Source organism: Pavona decussata, unplaced genomic scaffold (assembly GCF_977016875.1).
Source record: "Pavona decussata unplaced genomic scaffold, jaPavDecu1.1 SCAFFOLD_281, whole genome shotgun sequence".
Lineage (NCBI taxonomy): Eukaryota > Metazoa > Cnidaria > Anthozoa > Scleractinia > Agariciidae > Pavona > Pavona decussata.
Window position 1 is genome coordinate 749,824 of NW_028145682.1, and position 15,695 is coordinate 765,518.

The following is a 15,695-nucleotide window of genomic DNA, read 5'->3' on the forward strand; positions in this document are numbered from 1 at the left end:
AAATACAACCAAACTTTTTTTGCGCCTGTTTGTTTGGTCTAGGGTTTTTGGGGGTTTGGTTAGAAGCCCTAGCGAAGCCCTAAGGATTATTTGTGGGTTTTGAGTTTTGCCCCCATTCGATCATCCCCGTCACTTGAAATTTGGAGTACCCCCCTAACAGCCGCATACTTTTCGTTTTGGTCCATATGTAATTTATGCCCGTGGTATTCAGCAGAACTGATACGGTTGGGGATGAGTCGACTTTCTGGTCTATGTAACCTTTTAACATTTTCGTCCATATACGGGGCTCACCTAAAATGATCCATTCATTGATTAACGTTTAAAAACGTTTGCATTTAGCCCCTGAAGTTGGGCAATACACTAATGTAACAATATAATCGACAATAATAGTAATAACAATAATAATAATAATAATAATTTATTTTTATTTTTTATTTTTTTTTTTAATAAGAACAATTTTATTGAATAACGAATTAATAAAATAAATTTCACAATCAACATGACTAGGCGTACTGTACAAGTATGGTTGCGTGCAATAAAATTCAATAATAATAATAATAACAATAATAATAATAATAATAATAATAATAATAATAATAATCCAAGTAAAATGTTATTTACAGGTTAAAAGTAGCCATTAAAACTTATTTACAATTCTTTTCGATAAAAAAGACCATTTTTAAGCACAATTTTTTTTTAAGAAAAGGGAAAAAAATCTCATCAAGTTACAACATTATCATTCGCTCTTTGATTTTTACCTAAAAAAAACCCCATCAAACTATATCATAAAAAAAGAAACAAGGAAAAGTATGTGTAAAAATCATAGGACCTAGATTTTGGCGAGGCATCGATCTAATTCGAAGTCCGCTTCTCGAACATTACTTTTAACTGCTTTTCTGATTGTTCTTGACCCTCTAAGACAGAGTAAAGCCGACCTAAGGATGGCAAAGGATACTTTAGAACGTATCCAAAAGACAGTGGTGGCATAGTTCTCTCCTTTCTTCGCTGCGACTAGCTCTGCCAGCCTGTCATGGTATCTCTTGCACTCCTCTCCCATGCCGCCTGTTGTTGTAAAGACTAATGGTGTAAATGTTCCCTGTTCCACGTCCATCACTCTTTGCGTATACAATCTCTTCTTGTCGTTCTCGTGCTGCTTGTATATCTGCTTGAGGTCCAGGTCTCTATAAGAATCAGCGTTGGGGTAACATACCCGTACATCAAAGAACGTTGACCTTTGTCTTTCCCAAAAACCTCTGGCATGGATGTCTAGGCGAGCGTCGGAAGCTCTGTTAGCTTATTATTAATAATAATAATAATAATAATAATAATAATAATAGTAATAATAATAATAATAATAATAATAATAATAATAATAATAATAATAATAAATGAGATCACAACGGCAAATAAGTTGGCTGTACCTCTGAAATAGCACTTTGCACGACAAGATCGATTGTCTCGGCGGACGCTGGCACTTGCTTCTTGTCTCTTCACACTTCGCAAACTACAACCTCTTAAACCAGGAAACTGGTTCTTGATTTCATCGACAAGATCTCCATTGCTGTTGTTCTCATCAATAAGAAACCGCTCGACAAATCGTGGTTCGAGAATCTCGCTTAAGGCCGCCATCGTTTTTTCTCATTTTCCGCCTAAGTGATTGTCCGTTCCAGGCCTCTTCAGATCATTGAAAAGTTCAATTATTTCCCGTAATTTCATTTTTTGGATTCGTAAAATTTCAATTTTCATTTTTTATTTTTTTAAAAATTGAAATATGAATTTGAAAAATTTCAATTTTCAATTTTTTTATGAAATAAATGAAAAATGAATTTGGAAATATGGGTTGCTCAAGTAGTTTTCAATTTTCAACAAAAATGAAAAATGGAAATGAACCAAAATTTTCATTTTTCATTTTTCAAATTCTAAGAAAAATTAATTGGCTCTCGGGTATACGCATTGGCAATACCGCGTAATATTGGCGTCTCTTGCGTAGGACAACACTATTGGGGAATCACGATACTATACAATAAGAGATTATGATAATATAAGCATAGATATATAATAAATATAGTACCCTTAGATGACTTTTATGCATACGAAAACTAATGCAAAGTGGACAAGAGTACGACTAAATTAAAACAAATCGTTGCTTCAAGGACAAGAAAAAAAATTTTCGAGTCCCGCAGTTTCTCGGAAACTTCAGCAAATAATGACAACATTTCTCGGAAATGTTATGCAACCAAAGGTGTAATAATAAGCAATTACGCTAAGACATGATGAGCCAATCACGAACTATCTATTTTGAAAGGGTAATCCCCAAATAAAACCTTTTCTGCGTGTATTCACGGCAATTTGCATTTCCGGCTTTTCTGCAAGAATTGACTGTTCTTAGACAAACATGTTTTCGGGACTTCCTTGATCCCAATGTAAATCAGAATGGAAAGTTCACGGATTTTAGTCAATGGATTACCCGATGGTGCAACCAAGACGGATCTCACAACATACTTTCAATCGACAAGACACTCTGGAGGTGGCGACGTCAAAGATATCCAATTCGATGGAAACCAAGCAGTTATCACCTTCGAAGATGTCGAAGGTACGTAGTAGTGAACTGGAAGGAAAGAATCTTCTAAAACAATATCTTCGATTACTTTTTTGTTGAGATACAGTTCTTGATACAGTATCCTTACAGAAAAATCCTTCGCGCGAACTCCAGACACCTGAAGCTTCCCGAAGGAGAAGTCTATTAATTACTTTCACTTTGGCCGTTTCCTGTGGTTGCCGAAATGTAGCAAAGTTCGATAAAATATATTTTTATTCGATGAAAATATATTTTATCAATAAAACGATATTTTATCGCATTTTGCTACATCTCGGCAACCGTAGTTTCCTGCGATATTTAGCGGGATATAGCAATGAAACTGTTTCCCAGCTTTAAAGACGGGTGTCCCCAATAGCGTGCTCTGAGTTCCGCGTAAGCGAACGAAGAAGCTGAACCAAATAGACCATTTTGAATAGAAGGACCGACAATAAACTGAATGAGGCGGTAGCGTGATACTCAGCAAATTCATCAGACCCGCGGCACTAAAGTTAGTTTTCTGCTGAATAGTAGGTTTTCGATAGGCCTGTAAAATCGAAAGCAGCGTACGACCCAAGGCATACAGCTCACGTGTGCCTGCGCAAGATTAGGAACGTATACTACAGGCAAGCTAAAAAGCATCATCGTTGTATGTTGTTGGTTAGGAATTCTTTTGGGATCGATATAAATTATCGAAAAAACAAACCGGTTTGGACGCTCTGTCTCGGGAGCTTCAAGCGAAAGAGTATTATAAGAATTTCTTGAATCCAACGAAACTGAAATTGCATGGCCTACTTTAGAATTGCGGAAACCCGATTAGAAGAGCCCATTATTGCTGTTTTCTTTTTAAAGAAATCGCTTTCTTAAGACAGACATTTGTCCAAATGTGGCGGACCTTCGAATGGCTTTATCAGGCAGGCCGGCATCGATTTGCTAAGTGACGATACCTAGCCTGTGGCTCTTTACTCGTACCTGTGGATATTTACTCACGTGACAAATCGATGCCTATTTCAATTGACTCTGTTGACTTAAAACCATAGTTGGCAATTTGCCTAGATATCGACCTTCATGGGTAGTAACACAAGTAATTGTACGGTATCCAAGTGGTGAATATCACATTGCTATGGACACTTCTTTATGAAATTGATAGCATGAATTTAACTAACGTAAGTTTCCGGGAATCCTCGATCAATTACGTCACAAACTGTTAGATGACTTTTATGCAGGCGAAAACTGATACGAAATTGAAAACCTTCGACTAAATTAAAATAAAACATTTGTTTCACTGAAGGGGAACAAAAATAAAGCAAATTCACAGTTTCCCAGAGCCGTGATTTCTAGGAAATTCAAGCAAAACAATAACAACATTTCTCGGAAATGTCGAAACCGCTAAAAATACACAACAGATTAGCAAATAAACGATAATGTAAAGGTCTAATCAGCCAATAAAAAGCCGTTGTTACAAAAATGGAGACTCCCTATAAGGGTATAAGCTATTGCTCTAGGAACAATTTGCAATTCTGACTTTCTGCAAGGATTAATCTGATTAGGTGAACTCAAAGAAACATTCGTTCTGGATATCCTTGATCCCGTTTCAAAAAGGAATGGAAAGCTCACGGATTTTAGTCACTGGATTACCAGAGGGTACAACCGAAACGGAACTTACAATATACTTTCAATCGGCTAGAGATTCGAGAGGTGGCGACGTCAGAGATATCCAAATCGATGGAAGCCAAGCAGTTATTACTTTCGAAAATGTGGAAGGTACGAAGTAGTGTGATTGAAAACGAAACTTACGGCCATGCAATATTTTCAATTAACTACGTTTTACTGGGACACAGTTTTCAAAATACTTCAAAATCCGAAGGAGGAAATCTTCATTTTGCCTGCACTTTGGCCAACGAAATAAACCGTCCCATTTGCTAGTAAGGACCGACAACGTTTGATTAGACCGTAATGGATAGCAAACTCGCCATATATTCCAACATAACATTTAACAAATCTTTCTCTCCAAGTTCGGAGGGTAATAAAAAGAAAAGTGTTTCCCGTTTAAAATGAGATAAATCTAGGCGATGGCGAGATTTGGTCGCCACGCATAAGTATTACGGCTGGCAAAATTACTTTGACGTATCAGTGCCACATGGTTTGAATCTTGGTGGCCGATTTGTATACTCATAGCTTCTAAAACTTTGGCGAGATGCTCTTCCTGATTCAGTCATTAGTGGCTGTTTTTATCCCAAATCCTTGAAATTTAAGGCGAAAGTACAAAATGAGCGAGATTAATCGAGGTATCTAAGATTAGCAGTTGGTAAGTACTTAAATCTAACAATTCTCCACAACATGAAAGCGAAACCAAACTTCCTCATTAGCGGAAGTGCACCGCGAAGCAAAAAAGAAGCAAGCAAATCAACTAATTAAAGAAAAAAAAGTTAAGCGAGGTTTCTAAGATAGCAGTTTGGAAATAGATTTAACGGCAATTCTCCAATGCATTAAAGCGAAACCAAAGTTACACTCGCGGAAGTGCACCGCAAAGCAGAAAAGAAGCAAACAAACCAACTTAAGAAAAACAAAAGTTAAGCTGTCTTCGGAATACTTCAGGGTGGAGTACCATTTTTCCCAGTGATTTTTAGCGGGAAATAGCAATGAAAAAAAAAACAACGGTTTCCCAGCCTTAAAGACAGGTGTCCCCAATAGCGTGCTCTGAGTTTCCACATAAGCGCGCGAAGAAGCAAATAGACCATTTAAGTCAAATGTAATGACCGACAATAAACTGAATAAGGCGGTAGCGTGATACTCAGCAAATACATCACCCCCGCGGCACTTAAGTTAACGCGGTGTTCTGCTAAATAGTAGGTTTTCGACACGCCTGTAAAAATGAAAGCAGCGTACGACCAAACACAGACAGCGCGCGTGTGCCTGCGCAAGATTAGAAACGTATACTACAGGCAAGCTTAAAAGCATCATCGTTGTATATTGTTGGTTGGGATCGATATAAATTATCTAAAAAGATAAAAAGACAAAGAAAACTGACAATTTTGTCCAAACGTAGCGTATCTTCGAATAGCCGCTTCACTTGGGCACACTGAATACCATAGTTGGCAATCTGTCTAGATATCGACCTGGGTGGTAACACAAGTAATTGTACGGTATCAACTTGGTGAATATTTCATTTGTATGGACACCTCTATATGAAATTGATAGCATGAATTAAACTAGCATAAGATTCCGGGAATCCTCGATCAATAACCTCATAGACTGTTAGATGACTTTCATGCAGGCGAAAACTGATACGAAATTGAAAACCGTTCGACTAAACATAATTAAAATGAAACATTTGTTTCAAGGGGAAGAAACATAAAACATATTCACAGTTCCCCAGAGCCGTCATTTCTAGGAAACTCCAATAAAAAAATGACAACATTTCTCGGAAATGTCAAAACCGCTAAAAATACACAACAGATTAACAAGTAAGCGATAATTTTAAGGTCTAATCAGCCAATAAAAGCCGTCGTTACAAAAATGAAAACTCCCTATAAGGGTATAAGCCATTGCTCTTGGAACAATTTGCATTTCTGACTTTCTGCAAGGATTAATTATTAGGTGAACTCAAACAAACATTCGTTCTGGATATCCATTTGATCCCTTTCCAAAAAGGAATGTCGAAACAGCTGAAAATACACCAAAGATTAACCAATAAGCGATAATGTTAAGGTCGAATCAACCAATCACAAGCCGTCGCTACAGAAATGGAAACTCCCTATAAGGATATAAACTATTGTTCTTCGCACAATTTGCATTTCTCGCGTTCTGCAAGGATTAATTATTAAGTGTACTCAGAGTTCAGTTCCCCAGAGCCGTGATTTCTAGGAAACTCCAATAAAACAATAACAATATTTCATCTAAAAATGCACCAAAGATTAACCAATAAGCGATAATGTTAAGGTCTAATCAGCCAATCACAAGCCGTCGTTACAGAAATGGAAATTCCCTATAAGGATATAAGCTATTGTTCTTGAAAAAGTTGCATTGCTGGCGTTCTGCAAGGATTAATTATTACTGAAGTGAACTCAAAGAAACGTTTTTTCTTGATATCCTTGATCCCGTTCGAAAAAGGAATGGAATGTTCACCGATTTTACTCACTGGATTACCAGAGGGTACAACCAAACCGGAACTCACCGTAAACTTTCAATCGGCTAGAGATTCGGGAGGTGGCGACGTCAAAGATATCCAAATCGACGGAAACCAAGCATTTATCACCTTCGAAGATGTGGAAGGTACGTAGTAGTGTGATTGGAAACGAAACTTATCGGCCATGCAATATTTTCGATTAACTACATTTTACTAGGACACAATTTTCAAAATACTTCGAAATCCGAAGGAGGAAATCTTCATTTTGCCTGCACTTTGGCCAACGAAATACTGTCCCATGGCTAGTAAGGAGCGACAACGTTTAATTAGATCGCAATGGATAGCAAATTCGCCATATTCCAACATTACAATAAACACGTCTTTCTTTCCAAGTTCGGAGTGTAATACTGAAAGAAAAGTCTTTGCGTGTAAAAACGAGAGAAATCTAGGCAATGGCGAGATTTGGTCGCCACGCATAAGTATTAAGGCTGGCAAAATTGCTTTGACGTATCGTGCCACATGGTTTGAATCTTGGTGGCCGATTTGTATACTTACTGTATATTGTTTTACCATAGCTTCTAACGCTTTGGCGAGATGCTCTTCCTGATTCAGTCATTAGTAGCTGTGTTTATCCCAAATCCTTGAAATTTAAGGCGAAAGTACAAATTTAAATTAGCGAGATTAATCGAGGTATCTAAGATTAGCAGTTGGTAAATAAATCTAACAATTCTCCACAACATGAAAGCGAAACCAAACTTCCTCACTAGCGGAAGTGCACCGCGAAGCAAAAAAGAAACAAGCAAACCAACTAAAGAAAAAAAAGTTAAGCTGTCTTCGGAATACTTTAGGCTGGAATACCGGTTTTTCTCCTGCGATATTTAGCGGGATATAGCAACGAAAATAGCAACGGTTTTCCAGCTTTAAAGACAGGTGTCCCCAATAGCGTGCTATGAGTTTCCGCATAAGCGAATGAAGAAGAACCAAATAGACCATTTAAGCCGAATGGAAGGACCGACAATAAACTGAATAAGGCGGTAGCGTGATACTCACCAAATACATCACACCCGCGGCACTTAAGTTAACGCGGTGTTCTGCTAAATAGTAGGTTTTCGACACGCCTGTAAAAACGAAAGCAGCGCACGACCAAACACAGACAGCGCGCGTGTGCCTGCGCAAGATTAGGAACGTATACTACAGGCAAGCTTAAAAGCATCATCGTTGTATATTGTTGGTTGGGATCGATATAAATTATCTAAAAAGATAAAAAGACAAAGAAAACTGACAATTTTGTCCAAACGTAGCGTATCTTCGAATAGCCGCTTCACTTGGGCACACTGAATACCATAGTTGGCAATCTGTCTAGATATCGACCTGGGTGGTAACACAAGTAATTGTACGGTATCAACTTGGTGAATATTTCATTTGTATGGACACCACTATATGAAATTGATAGCATGAATTTAAGTAACATAAGATTCCGGGAATCCTCGATCAATAACCTCATAGACTGTTAGATGACTTTCATGCAGGCGAAAACTGATACGAAATTGAAAACCGTTCGACTAAACATGATTAAAATGAAGCATTTGTTTCAAGGGGAAAAATAATAAAACATATTCACAGTTCCCCAGAGCCGTCATTTCTAGGAAACTCCAATAAAAAAATGACAACATTTCTCGGAATGTCGAAACAGCTGAAAATACACCAAAGATTAACCAATAAGCGATAATGTTAAGGTCGAATCAACCAATCACAAGCCGTCGTTACAGAAATGGAAACTCCCTATAAGGATATAAACTATTGTTCTTCGCACAATTTGCATTTCTCGCGTTCTGCAAGGATTAATTATTAAGTGAACTCAGAGTTCAGTTCCCCAGAGCCGTGATTTCTAGGAAACTCCAATAAAACAATAACAATATTTCATCTAAAATGCACCAAAGATTAACCAATAAGCGATAATGTTAAGGTCTAATCCGCCAATCACAAGCCGTCGTTACAGAAATGGAAATTCCCTATAAGGATATAAGCTATTGTTCTTGAAAAAATTGCATTGCTGGCGTTCTGCAAGGATTAATTATTACTGAAGTGAACTCAAAGAAACGTTTTTTCTTGATATCCTTGATCCCGTTCGAAAAAAAAAAATTGGAATGTTCACCGATTTTACTCACTGGATTACCAGAGGGTACGACCGAAACGGAACTCACAATATACTTTCAATCGGCTAGAGATTCGGGAGGTGGCGACGTCAAAGATATCCAAATCGATGGAAACCAAGCATTTATCACCTTCGAAGATGTGGAAGGTACGTAGTAGTGTGATTGGAAACGCAACTTACCGGCCATGCAATATTTTCGATTAACTACGTTTTACTGGGACACAATTTTCAAAATACTTCGAAATCTGAGGGATGAAATCTTCATTTTGGCTGCACTTTGGCCAACGAAATACTGAAACCGTCCCATATGCTAGTAAGGACCGACAACGTTTGATTAGACCGTAATGGATAGCAAACTCGCCATATTCCAACATTACAATTGACAAGTCTTACTTTCCAAGTTCTGAGGGTAATAAAAAGAAAAGTCTTTGCCGTGCAAAAACGAGAGAAATCTAGGCAATGGCGAGATTTGGTCACCATAAGTATTAAGGCTGGAAAAAGTTGCATTGACGTATCTGTGCCACATAGTTTGAATTTTGGTGGCCGATTTATAGTTTTACGATAGCTTCTTAAACTTTGCAAAGATGCTCTTCCTGATTCAGTCATTAGTAGTTGTTTTTATACGAAATCCTTGAAATTTAAGGCAAAAGTAAAAAATTAGCGAGATTGGGAAATAAATCTGACAATTCTTCACAACACGAAAGCGAAACCAAAATTCCTCACTAGCAGAAGTACACTGCGAAGCAAAAAAGAGGCAAGCAAAGAAAAGGAAAAAAGTTAAGCTGTCTTCGAAATACTTTAGGCTGGACTACTTTTTTTATTTCAATACCATGGAATTTAAGAAGCTGCTACGGCGACGGCAACGAGAGCGTCACAAAATAATTTGAAGGATTTAACGAGAAATACAAAAGTTCTGTACAGGCCCATAAATGATCCCGGCCCGCAAATGATCCCCGGACCGGAAATGATCCCCAAATTGAACCGCAAATGATCCCCGGACGGGAAATGATCCCCAGATTGGACCGCAAATGATCCCCGATCGCCTCACTATAAATAGAGAATGGAATGGACTCAAATTTGGACAGTGGAGTTAAATTTTATACACTTCATTTTTTTTCTTAATAACGCCAGTCGTTTTATTAAGCTATCTGCATGCATATTTCACAACTTTAAAAATTATAATATAGCATCTCAGTGCAACAGAACAATTTACTTTGTATAAACTGGAACATGCATGCCAGTTCTCTCAGGTGTGTAGCCTGCGACTGCAGACGTATTTCCGGCTGTCGAGATTCTATCCGCAGGAATTCTCTCGACAGCCGGAAATACGTCTACGTTCGCAGGCTATCAGGTGTGTCGCCTGAGAACGAAAAATAAGTAATTGGGTGCGTCGCCTTTGCTTCGTGAGCCGGCTAACTCTGATATATTTAATAGAAATTTATTCAGAGGGAGATTTTGAACTCTCCGTTCTTATGCATCAGTCAATTCCAGCTGTGCCCATCCCCCCGGGGAATAGTGGGGCATTTTCCCATACTGTCCATCCCGGGGGTCGGGCATTAGCCTTCTACCCAATTACCCCGGGGCATTTGACCATCACTTTTTTCACCCTACAGCATTGTCGCTTTCTTAATGACAAATTCATCGGCAAATACAGTAAGTTTCTTATTGAATGCGTCTAGATAGGACATACAATGGGACGCTAGAGCTGTAGAATGACCTATTTTTGCACCAACTACGGGAAACAAGACCCAGCTATGACTTAATTTGGTCTGAATTAGCTTAGATTTTACTGAAAGTAAGACGAGACACACTGACGAGAAACGAAGAAAATAAAACATTTTTGACATGTTTGAGCCACCACCCCGGGGCATTTGAACAACTATTTTGTCCCGGTGGTAGGGCATTTGCCAGTTTATTTTCCAAAAAATCCTAATTCCCAGGGGTCGGCCCGGGGGGGGATGGGCACTGTTGGAATTTACTGATGCATTATCTCGGGTGTATCGCCAGTAAAGGACGAGCAATCGGGTGTGACGCCTTTGCTTTGCCGTGTTTAATACTCGCTGCACATCGACGATAACTTCATTTTACTTTGGATTTTTCAATTGTTCAGAGGTTTTTGACTGAACCGGAAATAATCGACTGCATGCAGTGAGTGAATGTTGATTGCTGTGAACTTTTTACAATGGGTGAGACTCGTATTGCACGGAAAATGTGGTTTTAAACTACCAACAGTACTCCCGTAAACAATAGGCCTCCTGCAGTGATCGAGGAAAAATTTGGATGGCAAAATCGGTTGCTAAGGCATGCGGCTCGCCATGACGCGGAGGGGGACAATGGTCTTCTATAGGTCTATGCCGACGACAGTGTGTTTTGTAAAAAAAAAACTAATAAAAAAGACTGGGAGTCCAACTAGCGGCAAAACGAAAACGAAAGACAAATTTAAAATCAACATATTACACGATAACGTATTGGACGACCGAGGCTTAGACGTTATGCTTAGGACTAAGATCCGATTAAGAACAAAGGCGACGATAGTGGGTGAGAGTTGACCGCTACCTGAAGCGCATTGACCGATTCTCCTTCCTTTTTGGAAAAAAAAACTTGGAAAAGTCTTAACTGACCCACTCTTTAATTTGGAAGAGTTTCGTACAATTCGTGCGCATTTTAGGCATTGTAATGATACTGAAGTAAATCATATACATGTATGTTACAGTTTATGGGTAAATTGTTCCGTTGTACTGTACTGCTATATTATAATTTTTAAAGTTGATAAATTTGCATGCAGATAGCTTAAATATAACGACTGGTGTTATTAAAAAAAAATTAATGCTATAAAGTTTAAATCCACTGTCCAAATTTGAGTCCATTTCATTCTATATTTATGCGTTTGTAAGGCGATCGGGGATCATTTGCGGTCCAATATGGGGATCATTTCCCGTCCGGGGATCATTTGCGGTTCAATTTGGGGATCATTTCCGGTCCGGGGATCATTTGCGGGCCTGTACAGTTGTATACGTGCGTTACAAATTTTGGTACATAAATTCTTCGCCGTGATCGCCAAAAAAACAACGTGAAATGACCAAATTCCTGACGGTTTTGAGGAGAACGTGAGCACACGAAGGTGACGCTGTCATTATCTGTCTCAACTCAAACGATTAATTATCCCTCTGGAATAATCGCCCACCTTTGGTCAAAATTAAAAGATGTACAACATCAACCTGTGCTGAATCATTGAACGTCTCTAGGGATGTTAATCTTTGAGGTCAGGATATTACGTTCACAACTGAATATTAAGCGACTTAATTGGCTTTTCAGGTGATGACTTGTTCTCCAAACGAATGTTTTGAAAAACCTCTTTACTCACTGAAAGTAAGATACAAAGGCCAAAGCGCGGCTATACTTGTCGACATGCTCGTACAAAAGAAAATATCCATTTGTTTGTTCGCGAGAAATTCTACGATCAAGAATGGGGCGTGCGCAGTAGCAGTTGACTAATCTTGATAAGGAAAAAGTGAACGGTGCCCTTTGCAAAGCTGTTGAAACGTATTGATTTGGCGAGAGTTCGCGCTTCCCTGGAAAGTTTAGTTCAGCTGGCTAGAAGTTAATTCATGTTGGAAAACCAACGAATAATGGCAGACCAGTGATCTCTATACCCGCTCCACCCCATTTAAAAACATTTATCGTATAAGAATGATGCATTATTCAGTAATGACACAGGCAAACTCGGAAAAAGAAATTCCGAGCTGACTCGGAATTTCTTTTCCGAGTTTGCCTGCGCCATTACTGAATAATACACCATTCTCATTAGTTCACCAGGCTTAAAATATTACATTACATTTCCTTTCATTTATCATATATCTTCTATTTTAATTCAAAACGCGGCCACATGTTTTTAATGGAATTTTTAAGGTCAATCTTTTATTTCCATACTTTACCGTCCTTGAGCAAACGCCCTGGATCACCCTTTTTCAAATTTTGTCAGAACATTTTACGGATTTTTTTCTCTTTTCCTTTTTTTTTTCTTTATCTTAGCAAAAGACTTTGAAGTGATAAAAAATTCTCTTGTCTCACACGTTCAATACTTCCAACTCTAACATCCAAGCATAAAATCTGACAATAACACGCATAATTCTTTTTTTGTCTAATCAATAACTACGATCCTGGCCTCACGGTGTTAGTTGGATTTTTACCAGTAACTTGTTTTGCCTTAATCATTTGACTGCAAATAATACAGTCGAACCTCCCTTTGCGACCACCTCTCGTAAGCGACCACCTCTCATTAGCGACCACTTTTCCAAAATACCAAAAGTTTTCAAGTCAAATCACTATAGATGGAACCTCTCGTAGGCGACCACCTCTCGTAAGCGACTACCTCCCGTAAGCGACCACTTTTAGAGATAATTGTATAAAGTTTTCAATTGTTTTTAACCTCCCGTAGGCGACCACTTGACACACAATCCGCTGTATCTCTCACGGGGGGAAATTGCAAAATGTGTTGCTGTAACATATTGGCCCACATCATTACAGCAGACAGCCGAACCTACCGGAAGTGTCTCCCGAAATAGCTTAGCATTGAAACAATTGATAACATACACAAGCACTATAGTGCACACTGAAATAAACTTTAATCAGGTTGAATCTCTTGTGGGAAAAAAACTCTCTTATCTTGTAAATAGCATGCATGTACATGCATGACCGGTGATGACTTTCTCAATCTTGTATTACTTAACAGAAAAATTGTGGCGATAAAGAACGTCAACTGAATTATGTAACAAACAAACAAACGCGAAAATTGTAGATGCTTTACGCTCGAAATGTAACATTGCAAAAATGCCGTTTACTGTTTGCTCCTAAATCAGGCAGTCTAAGGAAAAGGTTTCGATAAGCACTGGCAAAAGGGTTTGGTCTCCGCAATTACCATATGTAAATTACCCGAGATTTAGACCCCCTGTGGCCTGACCTCTGGTAAGCGACCATCTCCCGTAAGCGACCACATATCCTGGACATTATGGGTGGTCGCTTACGGGAGGTTCCACTGTATACCATACGTTGTGAAGTTACCATTTTTAAAATTCTCTCTTTTTTTCGGCAGCTGCTGCAAGGGTTGTTGGAAAGGGAAAGCATTACCTTAAAAAACGCCTCCTAAACGTATCTCTTCTGGCGGAAACAGCTGAGTCCTCAAATCAGGAAGATGAAGAAGACGATAAATTACCGGAAGTGGACAGTCCGTCTGGAAAAAATGAGCAGGAGTGTAAGAGTGTAGGTGTAATGTCTTGCATATGAAAACCGGCAAACCTTATATTCGAGCGGGGGATCCAGAACTTCGTGGAAAGGTGGGGTGGGGGTGGGGGGTGGTGGCTAGCGTAGACTGAAATCATTACAAAGGACTTTAAAAAGTTTGATAGCAGGGCCCCTTCCCGTTTGTATTGTTTGTATTCCATTTTGTATTCTCGTCTTATTCTATGCTTAACAGGCCAATTAATAAACCAAGTGATCATTATTAAATTATCCAAAGCAAAAACTACAGTGAAAATAAGTTTAATATCCTTCGAACAGCATATGGTGTCTTTCCTGGAACCGATTTTTGCTTACTTGCTCACCTCATTTTCCAGCAAGTTTGGTGGTATTTAGACAAAAATACTTTCTTCTTACTTGCAGTCTTTGGGGAACAACTTCTCAAGTAGCAACAGCAATAAGAAAGGCTTTGACGGCACAATGAGATCACTATCAAATAAAAAAGCAACACCTAAAAGTGAATCGGCGCCACCACTACAGTGCACAGTCAAGGTCATGGGTTTGTTGGCGGACACATCAGAGGATGTTTTGAGAAATTACTTCGAGAACACAAGGCGGTCTAAAGGAGGTCCCGTCTCAAGCGTCGATGTGGACCGTGAACGTCAAGAATGCCTCATTACTTTTGAATCATCTGATGGTAAATTTAACCCCGTTGACTATTAAGAGTTCCAATGTAAGAATCGGAAAAATCTTTGAGGATTTTCACATGGAGAGAATTAACTGGAATATAAACAGCACCACAGCAGCATACATTACTGTCTACGAGCTTTCATTTGAATGATAAGACTTCAGGATTTCATGCATAGACTCGTTATAATACTTTAGTTGTATAACATAATATGGAACTATTTCCTCAATAGCTTTCACTAGTTTGGCCACGATAATGATAATCTGTTTACCTTAGGTAGAGTTTTCGTGTCAGAATTACTTGAGGGAATTTTGCTTCATTTCAGATGCGTCGAGAACAGTGGAGAACTCACCCCACAAAGTGGGTGCCTTACATCTTGACGTATCATTGCTTGAGGTGGAAGAAAATGAGTTCGCGGACGCAGCGGAGGACAAGTCTGACGAGGAAGATAACATCAGCATATTTGTCAGTGGTACTTTGCCCTCAGAGGATGCCTTGTGGAATTATTTTGAGAATGAAAGGAGATCTGGGGGAGGCGAGGTCCTCGAGTTGGTTTATACTGATGAAGGAAATGCCCTTATAACGTTTGCTGGTGTGAAAGGTGACAAAACCGTCTTTTACTTTTGGCTGCCCTGAATAATAGATAAAATTCGGTCAATTTACGTCCTGTGGAGTGAGTAGTGAGGGGGGGACAGTTAGGCCTCTTTTTCGCGGGGGATTCTCATTAATACGCGGGGGCATACATTAACGACGATGACGTCACCGCCTATTGTCTTGATCACCCATTATAGGATGACGTCATATTTTATTTTAGTCTTACGAACAGGTTATGAACTGGTTTGACAGGTTGATCAATGATGTCATGCTCTATTTTTAACTTATGGCAGTCATGGGCGGTATCACCGGTTTGACA

General features: G+C 38.9%; 1 protein-coding gene across 4 annotated transcripts in view; it reads left to right on the forward strand.

Moving 5' to 3' along the window:
* Nucleotides 1-1,836: 1,836 nt before the first annotated feature.
* Nucleotides 1,837-15,695, forward strand: part of LOC146455258 (protein mono-ADP-ribosyltransferase PARP14-like) — a 104,613-nt gene continuing 90,754 nt past the window's right edge. Inside the window, exons 1-5 of one of the 4 annotated variants that reach the window (XM_085094531.1) lie at nt 1,837-2,593; nt 4,178-4,339; nt 13,952-14,118; nt 14,518-14,791; nt 15,108-15,383. In XM_085094531.1, the coding sequence (XP_084950657.1) occupies nt 2,434-2,593; nt 4,178-4,339; nt 13,952-14,118; nt 14,518-14,791; nt 15,108-15,383 (1,039 nt within the window). In that variant the 5' untranslated portion in view covers nt 1,837-2,433. Of the gene's footprint in view, nt 2,594-4,177; nt 4,340-6,665; nt 6,851-8,940; nt 9,007-13,951; nt 14,119-14,517; nt 14,792-15,107; nt 15,384-15,695 lie in introns of those variants that run through there. The other 3 variants (XM_085094532.1, XM_085094533.1, XM_085094534.1) reach the window with 3 other exon arrangements.